The sequence below is a fragment of the Cucurbita moschata genome, unplaced genomic scaffold (genome assembly GCF_002738365.1).
Source record: "Cucurbita moschata cultivar Rifu unplaced genomic scaffold, Cmos_1.0 Cmo_Scf00038, whole genome shotgun sequence".
In the NCBI taxonomy this organism is placed as follows: domain Eukaryota; kingdom Viridiplantae; phylum Streptophyta; class Magnoliopsida; order Cucurbitales; family Cucurbitaceae; genus Cucurbita; species Cucurbita moschata.
The window spans coordinates 1,160,186-1,182,045 of record NW_019268554.1 but is presented as its reverse complement, the minus strand read 5'-3'; the positions used below and the strand labels follow the sequence as shown (position 1 = coordinate 1,182,045).

General features: G+C 38.6%; 2 protein-coding genes across 5 annotated transcripts in view; both read right to left on the bottom strand.

Annotated features, from left to right (window-relative positions):
* Positions 1 to 21,860, bottom strand: part of LOC111432563 (CBS domain-containing protein CBSCBSPB3) — a 29,934-nt gene that overhangs the window by 6,268 nt on the left and 1,806 nt on the right. The window contains exons 4-14 of one of the 2 annotated variants that reach the window (XM_023069511.1): positions 18,018 to 18,188; positions 17,793 to 17,871; positions 17,582 to 17,695; positions 16,921 to 16,987; positions 16,684 to 16,789; positions 16,535 to 16,593; positions 16,195 to 16,301; positions 16,006 to 16,124; positions 15,101 to 15,183; positions 14,935 to 15,024; positions 12,576 to 12,716 (exon numbers count right to left, since the gene is read on the bottom strand). In XM_023069511.1, coding sequence (XP_022925279.1) covers positions 12,576 to 12,716; positions 14,935 to 15,024; positions 15,101 to 15,183; positions 16,006 to 16,124; positions 16,195 to 16,301; positions 16,535 to 16,593; positions 16,684 to 16,789; positions 16,921 to 16,987; positions 17,582 to 17,695; positions 17,793 to 17,871; positions 18,018 to 18,188 — 1,136 coding nt within the window. Of the gene's footprint in view, positions 1 to 12,226; positions 12,717 to 14,934; positions 15,025 to 15,100; positions 15,184 to 16,005; positions 16,125 to 16,194; positions 16,302 to 16,534; positions 16,594 to 16,683; positions 16,790 to 16,920; positions 16,988 to 17,581; positions 17,696 to 17,792; positions 17,872 to 18,017; positions 18,189 to 21,860 lie in introns of those variants that run through there. The other variant, XM_023069510.1, reaches the window with a different exon arrangement.
* LOC111432564 (alternative NAD(P)H-ubiquinone oxidoreductase C1, chloroplastic/mitochondrial) lies at positions 616 to 11,105 on the bottom strand. 3 transcript variants are annotated; one of them, XM_023069514.1, is made up of 12 exons: positions 10,937 to 11,105; positions 10,060 to 10,259; positions 6,430 to 6,525; positions 5,545 to 5,611; positions 5,271 to 5,454; positions 4,910 to 5,003; positions 4,605 to 4,817; positions 4,088 to 4,492; positions 3,725 to 3,801; positions 3,320 to 3,423; positions 2,064 to 2,209; positions 616 to 914 (listed from the first exon to the last, which is right to left on the bottom strand). In XM_023069514.1, exons 1-11 carry the CDS (start codon positions 10,983 to 10,985, stop codon positions 2,070 to 2,072), a joined length of 1,629 nt encoding a protein of 542 aa, XP_022925282.1. In that variant the 5' UTR covers positions 10,986 to 11,105; the 3' UTR covers positions 616 to 914; positions 2,064 to 2,069. The 3 variants fall into 3 exon arrangements, with proteins under 3 accessions (XP_022925282.1, XP_022925281.1, XP_022925280.1); XM_023069513.1 differs by lacking the exon at positions 616 to 914 and adding an exon at positions 964 to 982; XM_023069512.1 differs by lacking the exon at positions 616 to 914 and having other exon boundaries at positions 1,811 to 2,209.

Genomic DNA, 21,860 nt, shown 5'->3' with positions numbered 1-21,860 from the left:
GTTTTCCCTTTTGGTTACTTTGTGGCTCAAGCTACAAATCTTCAATTATGGAACTCAAAATTGCACTAATTACTGACCTTGTTTCAGTGATCAGTGGGAGATTTCCAAATCATAATCCATTTCAAATCAAATGATTATTATAATTACTTATGATCCAACCTACAAACTCAAAATTTGAAGAGATTAAAAAATTAAAATCATTTTTTGAATTTTTTTTTTTTGGTATTAGAGAATAAATGGAGTTGGAATTTATGAGAACGTCACGATTATATGTCGTTTTATCATATTAATTATATAGAATGATAGACTAAAGCGAACGTAGTTGTGCGCTGATTGATACGTTTTGTTTTATTTTATTTTATGAAGATGAGGTTAAAATACCCTTCAACCACATTTCTTGTACTAAAAAAATTATATATGACAGTATAATATTACAGATCTTAGGTATGTAACAGTGAAACATTCACATTTTTTAACTTTGTAGGATTGCCGTAAGTTTGCGAGTCAAAAGTTTGAGTCCATCAATTTAAACCCTTTTTGAAATAAGAATTTAGGTCCACCAATCTTGTGAGCGAAGATATCAAGGAGTATAAGCAAGTAAACGAAGCTAAAACAGTCTTATTGTTAGGAGTAAAATTGGATCGAGAGGACAAATGCAATACAAAATTCAAATCAGTGAGGCAAAGGAGTAGGAAAGAATTAGGGTTGAAGCCCAAACTCAACACCTCAGCCTCGGTATAAGATGGAGCTGACCTCCTGAGAAAACGTAAGAAACCCTAATGGTTCTCGTATAAAAATGTCAGCACTTTCTCAGTTTCATAATTTTTTGTGGTAACTCAAGCATCGGAGCTAGTGTGATAGAGCTCACCCTGGTGTGTAGTTTCTTCTCCTTTTGTACGTCACGTTCTCTCCCCCTGAACAAATTTACGATTGCTATCACGTGAAGATCAGATGTGCTTTCCCCGTTCAAATTTTGACAACACTCATAACAAAAAGAAAAAAAAAAACCGAGTTAATGTTCATAAATTTCAACTTTAAAGAGTTTGTTCGTGTTAAAATGAAAGTGTAAATGCATTCAAATCGTACAGTCATTTTAAAAGAAACAATTGCAATCAATACAAGGCAATGGAAAGTTGAGAGAGAAAAGTTGTAGAAGAAAAGGAAACAAAGGACAAAAGATTCCCCTCTTATTTTTTCTTTCCATTATAGATCCGAAATTATAGATCCGAAATTTCATGCTTATTTGACCGAAATTTCATGCTTATTTGACGGTTGAATATAATACAATCTCGACGGTTGAGTATAATACAGTCTTGACGAATGAGTATAATTTTAAGACTCGAATAGTTGACAAGAACATTTTTGTCACTTTCTATTCTAATAAATGCCGAATTGATGTTTCAAATGATAGTATTTGTCGGTAGTACATATTAGAATTGATCAAATTCTTTGTGCTTATAATGAATATTGATATATTAAAAAAGTGTCGGTTTCATCTTTAGCTACAACAGAATCAAAGGTATGAAAATCAATGTTTTTAGTTTTCAAAACTTGACTCGATAAATAAATGTAAAAAACAGATAACAAAACAAAAGAATTTACGGGCAGAAGTAGTGTTTATAGGTCAAACATTCAAAAATAAAAAACTAGACCTACAATTTCCACATCCATAATCCGAATCTATATATATTGACAAAAACAAAATTTTGAAAACTCCTATCTTTTGGTTTTCAAAACTTAGACTCGATAAATAAACGTAAAGAACAGATAATAAAATAAAGAAATTCCCGAGCATATATAAACAGTCAAATATTCTAAAACAAAAAATCAAATAGTTATCAAACGGGACGTACAATTTCCACATCTGTAATCGAAACCTATATATTGAAAAACAAAAACAAAATTTTGAAAACCATTGGTTTTGGTTTTCAAAACTTGGCTCGACAAACAAACGTAAAAAACAAATAACAAAATAAAGGAATTCACGAGTAAAAGTAGTGTTTATAGGTCAAATATTCACAAACCAAAAACCAAAAACCAAATAGTTATTAAACGAGACTTACAATAGTTCATTGACCTGTGAAGACACCAGTTAAGGTGGTCTGAATTGATGCAATGGAATCAACAGCAGACTTTGTGAGCCAACTGATACCCACTTTTAGCCTATGCTCATCCGTTGGCAGCCTTATCAAGTATGCTATTTTTCTTGCTGCCAAAATACAATGATATAATAAACAGAAAGAACTAAAACATGCCAAAACCACCTATGCTATGTAGGACCAAAAGCACTCAAATTCACCCGTTCTTAAATGACTTTAAGTACGACAACTTAAGTTCACCGCTAGCAAACATTGTTCGCTTTGGCCTGTTACATATCGTCGTCAGTCTCATAGTTTTAAAACGCGTCTACTAGGGAGAAGTTTCCACACCCTTCTAAGGAATGCTTCGTTCTCCTCTCCAACTGATGTGGGATCTCACAATCCACCCCCTTGAGTTGCCAATGTCCTCGCTGGTACACTGTTTAGTGTCTAGCTTTGATACCATTTGTAACAGCCCAAGTCTACCGCTAGCATATATTGTTCGCTTTGGTCCGTTATGTATTCCTGTCAACCTCACGATTTTAAAACGCATCTATTAGGGAGAAATTTTCACACTCTTATAAGGAATGCTTCATTCCCCTCTCCAACCGATGTGAGATTTCGCAATCCATCCCCTTGGGAGGCTAGCGTCCTCGCTAGCACACCACCTAGTGTCTAGCTCTAATACCATTTGTAATAGCCCAAGTCCACTGCTAGCAGATACTGTCCGCTTTGGCTTGTTACGTATCACCGTCAGCCTCACGGTTTTAAAACGCATCTACTAGGGAGAAGTTTCCACACCCTTATAAGGAATGCTTCATCCCTCTCGAATTGAAAGTATTTCGGCTCAAATACTTGTCTCGAAAACACTTCAAAAACTATTTATTTAAGGATTCCGAACCACAGCTTTATAAAATTCGGCAACTTTTAAACCTATTTTTGAGGGAAATACTAAGCACTTACTCCAAGGGACACTTCAAAAGTAAATATTTTCTTTCAGTATTCTAACAGCATTGTATAACAAAAGTATCATAAAAACTTCTAAATTTTCTTTTAATTAACTCAAGACTTCTCAAGAATGAGCCATGTCGAACTCATTCCCAAGCGTTTTTAGAATTTTTCTAATGCATATTTGACGATACGATAAACGTATATCAGGAAAATTTTATGGTTCAAAAGCACTTGTTGCTATAACATCGTGACATAACAGGTCGTATCAAACTCGCGAGATTAGAACATACCTGCATGACCAGCTGGACCTTCCAAGGTTAACCCTTCAATGAAACTTGGAGTAACTGAAGCGTCATTTCTACCCAAAGTCATCATCTCTCCTAAGTTCTGAAATCTGCAAGTCAAATAGAGAAATCACGACCAGCGAGTTTGGAACGCCCTTTCGAAAAATATAAATATGTATGTTTTGATCAAGACACTTTTCTTGCTTGATCTTAACCACTTTTTCTCGAACGCCTAGTTTTTTTCTAACCACTCTTTAGAGTTCTAACCAAATACAGATAATTTTGAAGAAAAAAAACAATTTGAGTCCTCCCTGAATACTTTAAAAAGCAAGCCAAATACACAGGAAAGGAAATAGATCAATAAAAGCTGAGAACAGGTTAGTTTTATATCGAGACGATCAAATTTCGAACCTAAAGGGCAAAAGAGGACGGTTGTTGATGGCAGCCCAGAGGTTCCAACCAGCGAAGTCTGCTTGCTGGAAAGCAACCTGCACGGACAACAGGAGCATATCTTCAAATCGACGACTCCGAAAATATATTCAGAAATAAAATCAAATAAAATAAGCGGACGAGTAGGGAAAATTGAAGAAAATACGAAGGAGGCTTTATCTAGATATTTGACATATTGGATGTTACAAGGAAATTCAGTGAGGTTCTCACTTGTTTATCAAACAATAGTATGCCTGCATGTACATCCTCAAGAACATAGAGACTGAACAGATGGAAAAATCAGCATCCAAGTTTAATGCATCAGCTCAAATTTGCATTGCATACCTGTGCTGTGGCAGGAAGAAGCCGTCCATTTGAATCTCTCAAGGAAGACGAGTCGCCGAGTGCAAATATCCGTGGATGACCCTTAACACGAAGGGTTTCATCGGTTTCAGCTTGCCCCCGAGAATTCAGAGGAAGCTGCTCACGGTAAGTTTTGGAAGATTCCAAAGTCGAAAGCAAAGATTTTGATCCAACGGTCCATAATACTAAATCAGCTTCCAGGGTACGACCTTGTGATCCTCTTTCAGTAGGTTGAAGCTCCAACCTATAACTACTCGAAGCAAGATCTGATTGAGCGCCTTGGTTTGGTCTGCTGTTTGGCTTTTCTGAGGTTTCTGCATCATCCACTCTCTGAATACTGCGGACGACGTAACCTAGGAGAAGTTCGACATTGCGAGATGATAGAACCTAACATGTATAGCAAGATTTAGCTTGTATAAGATTACCACAAATCTCATATTCTAGGAATCGTCGAACTAATTAATTCATGTTCTGTTATGTCTTAAGTTCGATAACATACTTTAAGTGCAGCCTCTCTATTCCCTGGTGGAGCAGTAGGGCAGATCGTGTTCTCCAGATTAATCGCTTGCACCAAACCTCTGTCTTGCAGTCTCTCAGATATTGTGGCAGCTAACTCAACACCAGAGTAACCACAACCAACAACAGCCACACGAATCAACGATTTCTTACTGAAGTTAGTCCTCTCCAGGGTTTTTAACTGGCTGTCAACCCTCTGCAAAAACAACGAATATCGAAACATAAAATTTAACAACTCACTTCAGTACAAGTAACATCTTAGCTGAGGTATTCTTTCAGTTAGCTCACTTGTGCATCCCGAAGGGTAGAGAAAGGTAAAGCGTATTCAGTAGCCCCAGGTACAAGGTCAAGCTTAGTTTCAGCACCCAAGGCAAGAACCAGCCTGACTGTCCAAGGTTCATAAGAGAAAAAAGTTGAGACTAGCTTTTTCAAGCCGAGCTAAAAAAACGTAGTTTATAAAAACTTGCTTTTGCGGTTGGAATTTGACCAAGAATTTGAACGTAATTTTAGGAAAGATGAAAATATATAGAAATGGTGGGACAACAAGTACAAGTTTTTTGGAGAAACCAAAACCAAATGGTTATCAAACAGAGCCTAAATTATCTACATCAAGATTTTCGAAATATCTGATAGAACGCTAAAGAAATACCAATCATATTCAATTTGGAGTCCACTTTCAAGATGTACGGTTCCACCACAACTAGCACTGTTAGGATTTTTCACATCAATATGATCACAGGGGTCCAAAAGTTTCACTTTGTCTTGAACAAACTGGACACTCGTATTTGCCAGCAGATCAGAAAAACGAGGTGCAATTTCCCATGCATCCACTTCTGCAAGCAATGGAACAGTATATTTTAAATTGATGTAAGGTACATTATCCTAAAATGCAGTAAATTCTATAACAACACAGAAAGACAAACCTCCAGATAGAAGTTCATACAACATTGGCTTGAAAACAAAACGTTCAGACTGGTCAACAAGAAGCACCTGGTTTTGTTTCAATGTCGGAAACAGTGAGCTTCGACGATGTATAAATCATGAACTATACAAACAGGAAGTCAAGGGAAGAGAAAGACGCACAATAATTCTCCTTCCATATTTTGCAAAATAATAATAATAATAGTAATAAAATTCATAGAATCTTTAAAAGGGTCTCCATATTTAGGGAGAGAAAAAACAAAATACTACCTTTAAAGGATAAAAATTTGGTTTTCTACAGATTCGGAAGTAAAACGAGAGCACGTGTTTGTGTGGACTTAGGTCTCAACATGACAAGCTGCTTGAGCTATTGAAAATCGAGACCAATGCTAAGAAAATGTTTGCGAGATATCATAGCTCCACATTGCAAGGAAAAAGGGATAATGCTCGATGATTTCCAAGATCTTCTCTACATGAACCGTGGTTCATACTAATCCTACCTTAAAAAAATATATATGCAGCTAAAATTATTGGAAATCAACACTTAGTTCAAGAGAACGTAAAGGTTATATGGGCTAATTTCAGCTCAGCTGCTCAGAAATCTTATCGTTGCCAGCAACAAGGCTCACCAACCTAGAAACTGCAAAGATTTGCTTTCTAACTCGCAGATGTTTCAAGAACAAAAACAGTATATCAAAGTAGCCATAAAAAGGAAAGAATTTTCTGTAAATATTGCATTTATGCCTAATTCACAACCAGTTTGATGAGTTGGAAAGGGAAAGTACGAGAGACACGACATTATAGAATCTAATATGACCTGTATGCACCATGACATGGGCCATAAAAAAATAACTTTTGGAAAGAAAAACAATCAAAGGGGATATTACCTGAGGTTTTTTGTTATCTGGCCAGAAGAGAGATTCAAGTCTCAGAGCAGTATACAACCCTCCAAATCCTCCACCTAAAATACACACCCTTGGCTTCTGTGAATGAAAAATTATATTACAATGGAACACCTTCGCTCAATCCACTTTGACATTCAATTTAAAGAATTTCCATAGAGCAGAAAAAGATAGTACACATTATCTTTTGTAAATAAACCTAAAGGAAACAATACACATTAACTTTTAAAAATAAACCTAAGGGAAACAATACCATAAATGCACATTTCAGATGCAATAACGTTGGACATAATGAATGACTATCCTCCTGCATATTATTCTGTCATTTGTTCCAGTGATTATGTTCCAAGTCTATACCATTAGTCTTTGGTTTTTTATGTGTACATATATAGAGACTTTAGTTTACAATAACAAGACTATAAACTACTTCATTCACTCGTGGCTATAACCCGTTCACATCTCCCATCTCTTCCTTTGTACTTAAATCTTAATTTGTTATCTGAGAATCTGTCAACAATCGTAAAGCTAGAACTGGGTCTTCTTGACCTGCCACCGAACAGCTAACCTCCCCAATCTACTAAATTCTTGTTTCTTTGATAACACAAAATGTAAACCTACTCCATTCTTCTCTTCTTGATCTCAACCTCTTGATGTAGGATTTGGAGAGCATGATGCAATGGAAGCACCTGCTCCAGAATGTGTTTGCTGGAAATGGTTCAGACATTCAAAGATGGACCTCACCATGTCCTAATAAATTTACTTTAGTGAACAGAATCAAAAAATCAACCCCCTTCATGGATAGTGGTCAAAGTGTAACTTTATTGATGAGTTAGATTCTGGTGGCAGACCAACTAGTCATGAGTCACATGACAATGGTCGGCCTTGAAATAGAAGCTCTGGCATAGTTCAGATGGCATATAAAGGCTATTGGTCCCAGTATGAACTCCGATAACTAATTCTCTGAATGCTCAAGTTATAACATAAATCTACCATAAGCAAGAAAGTTATGAATTTGCACCAACATCTACTAATTGTGCATGACTATTAACCACAGTTTGAACTCTTGGCAGCCAATTTATGGGAAATGAACGAAATAACAGATATTTCATGAGTGCAATTTATGGGAAATGAATGTACTAACAGATATTTCATGAGTGTGTTGAAGAAGGAAACCAAGGTTGAGTTAGCTCACGATGACAAAGAACTAACCTAATTCATTTTTCCTGTGCTTAGTATCACGGTCGTACATTTCCAACCATGCAACGTCTTGATTTTGACATGCTCACGACAAGCCTTGAGGGGAACCCAAGTCCCATATATATTTTTTGCCCGTCCTTGTGGCTTTGTTGGACCTTTTGCATATGGAGGCAATCTAATATGGATCAATTTCAGGAAATTGCCTTAGCCCGGAATAGGGGAAACCAAAGTTCAGTTTTAGAAAGTCTCGAGGGGTTAGAAGATTGGTACCAAGTGTATAGGGATGACCTTGTGTATAGGGATGACTCTGTGAAAACGAAGATCTTAACCCGAGGATCAAAGAGGTTTTCAAGAATGATCCTGAACCTTTCACGACTGATTGAAGGAGGTAAACAGGAGGATGATTATTGAACTCGGTAAATAGACTGGATGAGAAGAAGATGAGAGTCAGTCATGATGTATTGTATTTGTCTCGAGCTTCTTGAACAAACTAACTAGGTGAAGTAGCTCTTTGATTGAAGGAACAGAAGACTCCTTATTCTATCTAGAGAGTTTACGTTACGAACAGAACTCAATCAACTTGTCCCTGATTTCACTGATCTTGATCCTTGTCTTTCACTCTTGGACTCTCCTGCCTGTAACCAAGGGTTGAACTATTTGACTCTGATCTTTCTCCTTAATTCTTATTCTTGTGAGTTATTCTTGAACTGTAAACAAGGGAAAGACGATCGATTCATTCTCCTTTGAGGTTTGTCTTCGCCCAACCGAACACAACTCATGCGACCTATGCATGCATGTTTAATCTTCTGTGACCCAACTGACTTGCCTCTACACTAGGCCAAGTCATCCGGCTTGACCTTGCCTCTACTCAGGGCCAAAGTCTCTCAATGCAACATCGCATCTCATCGTGTCCATCTCAGTTTCCAATCAACATGACCTACATGCCTTGATGCTATCCCAAGTCCCAAGACGTCATTGGTCGTCATAGCTCGCTCTGTCATGGTCATCAAGAAAGGACCTATGTGTTGTTCATATCATCGGGTCATCCCGAACATCCATCCATCCATCTGGGTTATATCGAGGCATTGGACCCCTATCGTGTCCATGCTAGTACATTTACAGAATTTGTTCCAAATAGCGGGTGCATAATCCAACCTCCGATACATGGGCGGAGGCGCAATGTCCACACATTCGTGCCATCTGACATTGTCCTTGAAAGTCCCATTTTAAAGGAAGTCGTCTGAGACACTTGTCTCGAAACGCTCGTCCTCATTGTGACACACGCATGTGCCACAAGGTAGCTCTCTTAGGACATAGGGCCTAGGGGTGGTGGAGAGTCGACACCATACCTCTCCTAAGGTACATTTTGAGGCATTTCCACTTTGGCATGTATAGACATGATTTTAGCAAACGGTCATATGGTGTCGTGGAGCATCCATCCGGTGTCTAATTGACACCAAATTTGGCGAGCTTCCATCTTTCATACATAACTCTAGAACCACATGCCTAAACTCCTTTTGGAACCCCAACTTTTGAGGTTAAGGCCCGGTGCCCTCCCGGCCCTTCATCAAGCTTATCATTGTCCCTCATGTTGACATCGTTGCCTCTGTCTCACATGTGCCTCAGCTTGGCTTCAATGCACATAACTTTGGTGTGTTCAGTGATGCACCGTCCTCCTCGGTTGCATCATGGCAGGGTCACAACCTTCTCTCTTCATAGTATGGTTGTGACACCTAACACTAGACAAGTCCCCCAATCACTTACCATGTAAGTGAAATCCTACTTAATAAAGAAGTAATAAGTAGATGCATAAATCATATGGATCGTACTGTACATAAAATTAACAGTTGTAGCTGGTGTAGTGGAAGGGAAATAAGTTTTATTTAATCAGGAATGAATGCATACAGCCTATACAATGAATAATTATACTAAAGTAGCTAAAAAGCCAAACAAACCACCTAACTACAACGGCTAAATCTTTAAGACCTGGACCAGCTTGGTTAAACATACCAACTTTCACATCCCCACGGCTGCGTAAGACAACAAAGCTAAATTACTGAAGTACAGAAATATCCAGACATCAGTAGCTAAGCTTTTAAGTGACTGCCAGATATACTTCAAATAAGGAGTAATCAAGAACAAATAATTAATCCAGGCCAAATTACACTGAAAAAAAATAATAATAATCATCTACATGAATGAACTAGTATGACGTCATAAAAACTTGGCCAGCCTCATATCTGCTTCAACTCTGAGATAGCCAAATGGCCGAAAGAACAAAATTCCTGAGTAGCTCAATTACAGGAGTGCATATTGTTCAGTAGGCTTGTATCTTACATAAATATGCACCAATTCAAGTTCAATGTTTTCAGAATAAATGAGCAAAATTGCTTTCTTCGAACCATCTAGAACACTGACCTTGTAATCTGACCAGGCATAGAAGCGCTTAGCCGATTCACTTCCAGATATCTCTGCAACACCTCCATTGTTTTTTGATGAACTTGAAATAGCACATCTTATCCCCTTCCCTTGAGAGCTTGAGAATCGACATAAATTGGTTCGAAGTTTTCTTGAAGAACATGGAAAAAAATTTCCAGATCGCCTTGCCACACCTGAAACTATAGCCATCCAAAAGATAAGCATCAGCGTTGAAAAATCACCATGATTTGAAACCACAGATTTCCTCTCACTTTTTATGGAGTAAATTTCTAGGTAATGCAGATGTTGAAAATTATTATTATTATTTGATTACTTTCAGTGATCTTGCCCACTTATGTTGGCCCAAACTAATCTCATGGAACAACCACTTGAAACTACTACATCTAAGTTGCTAAAGAAACCTGTAAGATATTAAATCCTAGGTAGCTAAGCACCATAGTTTGAAATCCATTCCAACACTTCGTATATTTTCCTTGGTTCCATTGATCACTAAGTTACCCATGGATAAAAATGCAAAAAAACGCTGATAGTTCATTGGCAGCCATATTTCAACGAACAGCTCGAATCGACAGATCTCAACAGGCAGCTAACTAGTCCAAACATTTGCAAGACATACATGCCAGTATCGACCTTCCTAGCTTGCCATTACATCAAGCTCCCGAAGAAATCCAAATAAAACCAATGGCTAACGTTTAAAGGAAGCTAACTAAAACGAATGAATCCAAAGGACCATAAGCACGCAATTTCCAGAAACCATAACTGAAATCTTCCAAAAGGGAGCCATAAAATTCTGTTCACAACAAATAAAACCCTTTGAAACCCAATTTTTTGTTCGGTAGAAAGAAAGAAAGCTTACAATTGACGGTTCCAAGAGCGACAGATAGAGATAATGCGATCGGCGCCATGGATGAGTGCAACAATTACAGAGTTTTCAGTATAAGAAATGGGAAGTGGTCATACGAGCCAAGTACTTTGTAGAAGAGAAGAGAAGCTCGGAAAGTGGCTGTTCTAATTCCACGTAGCGTCTGGCAGATGGAGGAGAAATAAATTTATTAATCTATTGAATTTTTTTAAAGTAATTTATTTTTATCCATTTTTTTTTTATTTAAAAATAAAGACCCAACTCAATTGTTCGATATTTATATATTGGATTGCTATATCAATTACACGTATATACTCTTATATACATAGGGGTACAGTTGATTCATAAATTAATTAGATGTGTCTGGTGTCATAATCGCACTCTTGCAATAACGAAACAACGATTGAGCAACACTTGCTCTAACCCAACGAACAAGTCAACCATGAAGAATTCGAACTTTGCAGACAATGTTAGCATATGCTTGAATCTCAAGTTGCCTTTGAGAGAAATGTTTTGGAAAACGCAAGAGAGGAAATGCGTTGAAAACAATTTGAAAGAAAACAATGTTATAAGCTAAAAGCGATTAGGCAACGACTTTGATAGCATATAACCTGAGTAAAAAGAAGTGACGACTAGTCATATCCCCTATAGTACATTTTGGAGCATTTTAGCCCTGACACAGGTGTAAACATGATTTTGGTGTATAATCATACACTTCATCTTAACACAACATGAAGTAGTAAAGGTCTATCTAAGATGAAAGCGTGTAAAAAGGGTTTGAAACAGACATGCAGCCATGGACAACACGTCCTAGACAAGCATGACCAAGACATCTGACATACAGTCATGGACAGCATGTCCTAGACAAGCATGACCAAGACATCTGACATGCAGTCATGGACAACACGTCCTGGACAAACATGACCAAGACATCTGACATGCGGTCGTAGACAACACGTCCTGAACAAGCATGACCAAGACATCTAACATACGGTCATAGACAACACGTCTTGGACAAGCATGACCAAAACATCTGACATGCAACCATAGACAATACATCTCGAACAAGAATGACCATGACACCTGTTATCTAGCACAAGATCATAACAAAAAAGGGTCATCAAATGTATTTTAGAAAGCTAAGGTATGGAGCAAGTAATCTCTGTTCCTATTACAACATAAACTTATAAGCTCCCATTGTATTCATTCAGGTCATTTGCATATCAACGTATTCATTCAGGTCATTTGCATATCAACAATCATTGCTTTCAGACAAAGCGTCCATGGGGGAGAAAGTAATCCAAACTTAAATTAGTCACCTCCTGAAATGAGCAGAGGTGTTCCATTTACATAATGCCACTCATAGTTCTTGTCTAATACATCACATATGTGAAAGCATATGGCTCACTCAGTATTCTTTTCTGAAGAACAGAGAGACCCATAGCTTCTAAAGGTCATAAAAACGACACGTTTTTCTGATCTCGACATCAGATTTCACCGTATTCAAATGTCATCATCTCGTGTGAATTATTTTACCAAAACCCTACTGGTGTTGCAACTTATATCTCAGTTTCTGTTTCAATAATTTTGTCTTTTAACTTTGTATCTTAGAGCGCTTCAAATAGAACAATACACCAATGCTTGTTAGAGCAATGGCAGCAGCAAAAGCACCAGAATATAAAGGTACGGATCCTGGTTTCTGGTCTAATGGTGCATCCATTTGGGCTTCACTATGCTGGATCGACTCAGGAAAATCCAAATGCAACCTTAAAACCTGCAAGTTTTTTCCAACGAGTAAACCAATCAGCTACTTGTCAATTGCTTAAAAATTTAAAATAGTAAACTAGAATGGCATAAAAATGCATTCATATTCTGCCTGCAGTACCATTAAATTTAAATTGCTAGAGAACGTAAACGCCAGAATAACAGTTCGAAGACGGTACACAAAAGATACAGACATTAATTACATTATGAACCAGGAGAGCAATACCAAGTCTGTTCAAAGATATTAAATTCAGCAGTATATTAGATATAACAGATTCCTTTGATTTCAGCATCAAGACAAATGGGTACTGAAATTTAATAAAACTAGAGGATCCAAATGCTCTAGTGTAACTTTGGTGTGGAGGAAAGTCACTAACTACAATGCAGCTTGTAATAGATAGAAACAAACTAGCTGAACTGCACAAATTAGCAAATTTAACAATGATAATAGACATAACAATAACCTACATGGCTAACAGAAGTAAAGGATAAGAATTCAAAAGATATTAGAAGATTAAGCTTTGTATCATCCTCTTGATGCACATTATCCAAACTAAACACACTTCTCCTAAATATCTAAACGAGGAGAAGTAAGCAGCATTCTGGGAGCTGTTGATTGATGAACTCGGCAAAATTGGATGTTTGGACGTGGTGGGCTTGTCTAAAGGAGGTAGGGTGACCCTTGCACAATTAGTGCTCAATCGGTATCAGACATTTGAATTGGAGAGGTTGAACATATAAACCAGGTGCAGATGCAGTTGGTGATAGTCAAGCGTGGATGTGGGTCTTAGAAGTGCTCAATTTGATGGAGAGAATAGTTGGGTGGCTTTGGTGGAGAAGATTAGCTGTGTGCACGACCTTAACAAAGTTGATTTGGAAGAACAATTGCGCTCAACGAGAGTTAAAAGTATTTCTCAGGTCTTTGGGCTACAGAAGCCTTAACACAGATGACAAATTACAGAGAACGTATAGGGGTTGTCCCCATCTCCGTCGGACTGTAGGCTGCACTTAACAGAGGGTGAATCAATTGATTATTTGTATCTTAATTGTGAGTTTGTTTCTCGATCGTGCAGCCATGTTGTAGAGCTGCTGGGTATTTCTGTTTCTTCTTAAAAAGGTGGATGGTTGGCTTATGAAAGGGGTGAATGGGAGATCCCACATCGGTTGGAGAGGGGAACGAAGCATTTAATATAAGGGTGTGGAGTGATGTCCCACATTGGTTGGGGAGGAGAACAAAACACCATTTATATGAGTGTGGAAACCTTCCCCTAGAATACGCGTTTTAAAGCCTTGAGGGGAAGCCCGAAAGGGAAAGCCCAAAAAGAACAATATCTGCTAGCGGTGGATCTGGGCCGTTACAAATGGTATCAAAGCCAGACACCGGACGATGTGTCAGCTTTCTTGCTGTTCCCCGAAGGGGGGTAGACACGAGGCGGTGTGCCAGTAAGGACGTTGGGCCCCGAAGAGGGGTGGATTTGGTGGCAATCCCACATCGATTGGAGGAAGGAAAGAGTGCCCGCGAGGACGCTGGGCCCCGAAGGGGGGTGGATTGTGATGTCCCACATTGGTTGGGGAGGAGAACAAAACACCATTTATAAGAGTGTGGAAACCTTCCCCTAGAAGACGCGTTTTAAAGCCTTGAGGGGAAGCCCGAAAAGAAAAACCCAAAGAGGACAATATCTGCTAGCGGTGGATCTGGGCTGTTACAAGAAACCTCTCCCTAGCAGATGGGTTTTAAAACCTTGAGGGAAAGCCCAAAGAGGACAATATTTGTTAGTGGTGAGCTTGGGCTGTTACAGATTATATCAGAGCCAAACACCGGGCGATGTGCACCGAGGCCCCAAGGGGAGTGGATTGTGAGATCCCACATCGGTTGGAGAGGGGAACGAAGCATTTCTTATAAGGGTGTAGAAACCTCTCCCCAGCAGACACGTTTTAAAACCTTGAGGGGAAACCCAGAATAGAAAGTCCAAAAATGACAATATCTATTAGCGGTAGGCTTGAGCTGTTATAGTGGGCGGAGTGGGTGGAATTTGAAAGGAAAAGCCAAGGTGGTGGCAAGTTGTGCCTTCAGAGCTCTCTTATGACATTTGTGGAAGGCAAGGAATGCTAGAACCTTTGAAGATAAGTCTTTAGGGTAATTATGAATAATTCAAATAAGAACATGATATCACAAAAGAAAAAAAAAACAGAACGTGTAAGTTGAAAACTTTAACTAAATTAACTACCTTTAGTCCTGTGAATCTGGCATGATTTACAGCACCGGAGAGGTCGCCATCAGTAGAAAGAACTACTTTATCACCTTCATCATCTTCATACTGGAAAGAAACAGAACTATCGACTTCCGCAATGAACTCGAAAAAATTCCAGTCAGAAAAGCAGTAAGAAGCATACCAAAAGCACAGGACGACTCGCACCATTAGTCGCACCAACCCTTTGCATCACGACAGATACCAACTCGTCTAAGGTCTCGGTGCCTAAAAAAACAATTATTAATTATTAGTTCCACTGGGTAGAATCTATCATATAACTTCTGTTTCTTTAGGAGAGTATATCGCATGTTAATATATATCTGATGGCAGGTATAAGAGGCCTAAATGCAACCGGAAGAGAAAAAATAGAAATGACTTGTAACCGCCAAAGTCCACCACTAGCAGATATTGTCCTCTTTGGGCTTTCCCTTTCGGGTTTTCTCTCAAGGTTTTTAAAACGCATCTGCTAGGAAGAGGTTTCCACACCCTTATAAAGAATGTTTCGTTCTCCTCCCCAACCAATGTGGGACATCACAATCCACCCACCTTCGGGGCCTAACGTCCTCGCTGGCATCTTTCCTTCCTCCAATCGATGTGGGACCGCCCCCACATCCACCCCCCTTTGGGGCCCAGCGTCCTTACTGTCACACTGTCTCGTGTCTACCCCCTTCAGGGAACAGCGAGAAGGCTGGTACATCGTCCAGTGTCTGGCTCTGATACCATTTGAAACAACCCAGGCCTACCGCTAGCAAATATTGTCCTCTTTGGACTTTCCCTTTCGGGCTTTCCCTCAAGACTTTAAGACGCGTCAGCTAGGGGAAGGTTTCCACACCCTTGTAAATGGTGGTTTGTTCTCCTTCCCAACCAATGTGGGACATCACATCTACCATCAGATGCGGAAGTGTGGTTGGAACAACACAGTACATTTTTTCACAATGAAGAGCAAAATATGGAGTAGATTTGCGAAAATTCAGTTTTTGTTGCCTCAACTTGGAAGCTTTGTTACTATTTCCAGCAAGGGAGTTCATAAAAACCATAAACACTCACCGCAATTTACGCGATGTACCCGACCCTTCAGATCCTCAAATTTAAAAGTAAACGAGTTTCCAAGACCTAGAGATGGATAGTTTAGTGTCCCTTCAGAAGCCATTAGTGCAGACATTTCACTGCAAAATTCCCACGAAGGTTTACAATCAGAAACAATCAGACAAGTACATAACTATTGAGACCTCGTACCTATGTGTATCAAGATCATCAGGTGGTTCTAAAGCAAGTGCTGAATCCCAAAATTTTTGCATCATTGTGCTTGCCATATCATTAGCAGATCCAGACCCACTTTCAACCTTGAATCACAAAAAACTTTATCAGCAATTGACGTTTAATACCTCCTAATGAAAACTAATTATCACAACTAAGTCAGAAGCTTCTTCAACGAGTACAATTTCATGCAAAAATATGCACATGAATCTTGCCACTATAGATTTGCAAGAGCACCAAGAAATGCCCATAGAAAGCTATTAGCTATTTTGATAAGATTAATGATTACATAACTGTGAGTGAGACAGAAACGCTTTACCGTGGATATTGCAGCGTGCGTGATCTGCAGAACATCTACACAAGCAACAACACTCCCCTCTGCACGATAAATGATGTTATCATTAAGTGGTTCGCATCGGGGGAGGATATATTCACATTGTAGAATTCAGATTCTGAGAAAGTTCTCACCGCTATCTAAAACAGGAAGATGCAAAAACTTTCCATTATGCATTATGTGCAATGCATCAAGGATTGTTGTCTCGACAGTCGCGCACACGGGATTTTGGGTCATTACCTTGAGAATTGGCAGATTGGAAAAGGAATCAAATACACTAGGATCAGTAAATACAGAGCAACACGGTAATTGATGATTCCACATTCCAAGGGCACAGAGTAATAAGTAAAAATAGCTTTTCAAAAGCAAACCTTTTCCACCAGAGTCAACTCAGGTGAAACATTCTGGGACACTACTCGCATGAGAATGTCCTTCGAACTGCAGTACAGTTGCAGAAAACATAAGCAAACACATGATCATAACAATAAAGTAAATAAATATGCAGGAGAAAAAAGATGATCTTCTGAATCATGATGAATTAAATGCAAAAGTTTTGTACCCAACATCCACATTAGACCAGCCGTCAAACAACCGACAAAAGTACATCCAAAACCCAAAATGTCGACATGGCAACAAATCTCCTGTAAAGACATCACATGGACAAAATGATTCTGTTCTCAGGAGTAGAAGCCACTCAGTCTAAATCGCATCTCCAAGAAGAAGAAGAGGAATTAGGATAAGGATAACAAAAGCTGGATTCTTGTCCCTTCCTCAACCAATCATATCATCTAATGAATAGTTATCCAATCCCTATTGCGCTCCTTACTTCGACGAGGAGAACTACAATGTATAAGTCAAGTTACACACAACGACTGTTCTATACTACCAACTTACTATACAAAGGCTTTTATGTCGGTGGCTAAAACCTCATTCAAAACAAATAATGAAGTATTTGGCTTGTAAAATTATTAGGCACAAGTATCAAAAGGAGAAAGCTAGTCATAGAATAAATATTAGAGAGACGTGTCATACGTGAGGATTCCTTGAATCTTGGTTCCCATTGTCATTACAACAGAATTAACCCGCAAGTCCCGCATTTTTTTTGCAGCAACAGATATGGGATCGGATGCTGAAACGATTGCAGCTCTGAAAACATAAAAAGCTACAAAACTTGGTAATGATCCAAAGGTGAATTACATATATTCTTCAAATTACAGAGAAATAAGAAGGCTAGACAAAGTACTTGGTATTTTCAGAAAGGATGGTTGATAAGGAAGGTTTAAACATCCGCTCCCTCAACGTCTCTATAAAAGCATACGGAGCTGAAATGATGATAAATAAGTTATGAAATTACTATTTCAAGCTAAGGGATACTTATAAATTTGATTAAATCCACCATCATAACACAAGTCATAAAAGATATGCAATAAGGTCACATAAAGAAGTACATAAGCTAACCACTACATACCAGAAAAATCATTTCCCCACTGGCGTTCCACCCCTTCAACAGCAGCAGCAATGGCACTACCCTGCTCTGCAGCTTTCTCCATTCTTGATATGGCATCATAGAGGCACTTTGTAATATCCAACAAAGCAATAACTTCCCCATTTTCAACAACAGGAAGATGCCTAAATTTTCCTATAGAAAATGACGGGTAAAATGTAGGATGCTTCAGTGATCAGGTAAAGGATAAACCAAAGAAGAAAGACCCCATTACCAACAAAATACTAAATACTTAAATATAGCGCAAAATTCAACCAAAATAAAAATTCTTAGCTATTGTAGATATATAATAGCATGAACTTCAAGTAAATACTTCAACTTATATTATAAATAACCAACTAAAAGAACAATTTAATATATAGCATGAAACGGGACGTAATATACATATTATCTAAACAAAAGAAAATAAAAAAGCTTATGTCACTAGACACGTTGACACGGAAGATCAAAAAATCAGACATACCTGCCATCTCATAAAATAGCTCTGAGGTATCAAGGATCAATTTTGAAGTACAATCAAAATCTATGGAATGCCCATTGACATGATATCCCAGCCAAGATATATCTAAAATGATCCTATCCACTACACATACCAAAACCGACTCCCAAGATCTCTTAACCAATACGATTAGTTCTTTCAAGCAAAAGACCCTACAAAATAGCAAAAACTACATAAAACGACTCCAAGCACAAAAGGGTGACTGAAGAAGAAACTCTTCCAGCAAAGAGCTACACAGATGGAAGTGAGACAAGCTGACGTTGAACATTTGAAAAGGAAGTCTCAAATCAAAGAAGCAACATAACATCTCCACAAAAGGTGATAAGGTCCTCTGCCACTCTCTTGCAAAGGATACAACAATGCAACAATATCAAAGAGGTTGACTTCCTCAATATGCAGCCCAAGGTGTCATTTTTAACACTACCATGAAGCACTTGCCACACAAAAGGAAGAACTTTTTCTTTGATTTTTGATCTTATTACAAGAAATGGTGAATGGTAAAAGAAAAAAGGGGAAGGGTACAACCTAGGGGCCAGGAGTGGAGGAAACCCCCGTCCAACACTAAAGAAGAATGGATTTTAGCTCAGCCAAGTCCCAACTGCCCAGTAGATTTCCACATGGAAGAGGGCCACAAGATGTTCCTCCCAAGTCTTGGTCAAAGGAGCCCGCACGAGGCAATTGAAAGTGAAGCATGGACCTTCATTGATGTAATAAAGTTGGGAAAAATAGTCAATAATTTCTTTCTCAATATCTTTTTCGGTGGTAAGAGTGTTGAGTGTTGCCACGATGATTTCTGGTACTAAAGGTCTCCTTGGAAAATTTAGTAATAGACTGAATAGACCTACAATGGATCATTACCTCAATTTTACTCTCCATGGGTTGCTTCAAATGGGGGCCCCACGCCCTTCGCTGGTGGCCAAGACATGGATTCATTAACCAACTCAAATGGTTAAACATGACGTTAAGAAATGAAACAAGGGGCTTTTGGTTGTATTTCCACAAACAGAAACCAGCTCCTTATAAAAATTACTCTTCTTGACCAAATGGAGGAAACCGACCTATCACAATGGTTCAACGCACATAAAAAGCTCATGAAAGCCAAACTCATTTCATTGGCTACAAAGAAAGAGCAACCTTGGAGACAAAAGTGTAAAAAGAGATGGCTCGAGGAGGGTGACACAAACTCCAAATTTTTTCATTGCATAATGGCCTCAAAGAAACAAAAGAGTACTATCATGGAAATTCTATCAACACAAGCAGAAGTTAGACAACAACGAGGAAGTTGTCTCAAAATTTGTGTCCCTTGATATGCCATTATATACAAAGATAAACACAATCACTAAATTTTCCCACAATCTTGACTGAAGCCCAATCGATCAACACCAAGCAGCTTCCCTTGAGGTTGCATTTCACCAAGAAGAAGTATGGAAGACAATAAAGATTCTGGGTTTTGACAAAACTCCCAGACTGGATCGATTTACATTAGAATTCTTTAAAAAAAATGTTGGAGCATTCTAAGAGTCAATATCATGAGAGTGTTATATGATAACTTCATTTTTTTTTTTTTTTTGTTGCAAAATGGAATTATCGATGGAAACTTAAATAAAACATATATCTATTTGATCTCAAAGAAAATGGATAACCTGCACTGTCACTAACTTTCGAGCCACAAGTCTTAAGACTGGACTATACAAAATTATAGCAATGGTGGTATCAAAATGCCTCAAAAAGGGTTCTCCCTTCCATGATTATTAGACAGCATACAACTTTTGTAGAGGGACGATAAATCCTTGATGCATCCCTTGTGGAAAATGAACTTATAGATGAATGGAAAAGGAGTAAACAAAAATGCGTAATCATCAAACTTGATCTAGAAAAAGCTTTCGACAAGGTCGATTGCGTTATCCTCAAAAACATTCTTGCAGCAAAATGCTTTGGCTTAAAATGGAGGAGGAGCTAAAAGGTTGCATCTCTTCCAAAAAAATTTCCATCATCATCAATGAAAGACTGGGAGTAACAATCTATGCCACACGGGGTCTTTGACAAGGGAATCCACTATCATCTATTCTTTCCATAATAGTAATGGATTGGCTTAGTCGCTTACTTACGAAGGCAGAATATGTAAGGCAGGTAAAGGACTTCCATATTGGTAATGAAGGCTTAAGTATCAACCACTTGCAGTTTGCGGATGACACAACTCTCTTATCTGATTCATCAGATGTCTTCTCCACAAAAAGACATATTTAAGATAGTGAAAAACTTCCGAAGTTTTTTGGGACAAAACATCAACCTCCAAAAAGCAAAGACCACTGGCAACAATGTTAGCATAGAGGATATCGAAGACTTTGCCAACATATACGGTTGTAAAAAAGGTGACGGGCCAAATATGCATCTAGGATTGCCCTTACCTAGGAATCCCAAATCTTTCTCCTTCTGGAAGACGATCATTGAAAAAATAGAAATAAGGCTATCAACATGGTCCTCACACTACACATCTAAAGGCAGCAGGCTCCACCTTGATACAAGCCATATTATCCAACCTTCCTACTTTGCTATATGTCTGTAAAAGGGTGTCCATTGAAAAAATAGAAATAAGGCTATCAACATGGTCCTCACACTACACATCTAAAGGCAGCAGGCTCCACCTTGATACAAGCCATATTATCCAACCTTCCTACTTTGCTATATGTCTGTAAAAGGGTGTCCCAATAGGAGTAAAGATAAGAGTGTGGGGTCCTTTGGTGGGGCCAACTTCCAATTAAAAATCAAACCTCAAATTGTTCCCAAAAAGCCGTGATGTGTGATTGAGTCTCCAAATCAGCTTTGCAAAGGATACACCTACTTGGAGAGAGAGTCATGGAGGGGAACTTCCTTCCAGTCTATCATTTGTGTCTAAAGCCAAATGTGCATACTCCCAAAGGAAGAAGTTAATCTTCTTTGGATAAACACCGGACCAAATGGCCTTGTATGAAGGCAAGGATTGTTTGTAGACGAGGGAACAAGGCTGTTTAGTGAGATTTTCCTGTAAAACTTCCAGACTTCTCATATGGCCACACCCAAATATCTTCCTCACTTGATATATGGTTGCTGTATAAGATGAAGCTCAAATCAGCCCACGCTGCCGCTTCTTCTTCTTTAAACTGCCTTCTGATGTGCAAGTCCCACAAAGCCAAATCCTGACTCCACTTATCTTTTTGTAGGAATGTCCCATCTCAGAAAATCCTTCTTCAAAACTCCAGGAAAAAGGTCCCAAGTCAGCCTAGAAAGCCTTTTTGCTCTCAATTCTTTGAAAAAGTCCACTCGAGCTC

Excerpts from the sequence above, each read along its gene's own strand:
- LOC111432564 (XM_023069514.1), bottom strand. The coding sequence starts at position 10,985 with ATGGCGCCGATCGCATTATCTCTATCTGTCGCTCTTGGAACCGTCAAT. Across the intron at positions 6,526-10,059 it reads ATGCCTGGTCAGATTACAAG|AAGCCAAGGGTGTGTATTTT; the intron begins GTCAGTGTTCTA and ends TTTCATTCACAG. Across the intron at positions 3,802-4,087 it reads TTCTTCCTGCCACAGCACAG|GTTGCTTTCCAGCAAGCAGA; the intron begins GTATGCAATGCA and ends TTGTCCGTGCAG.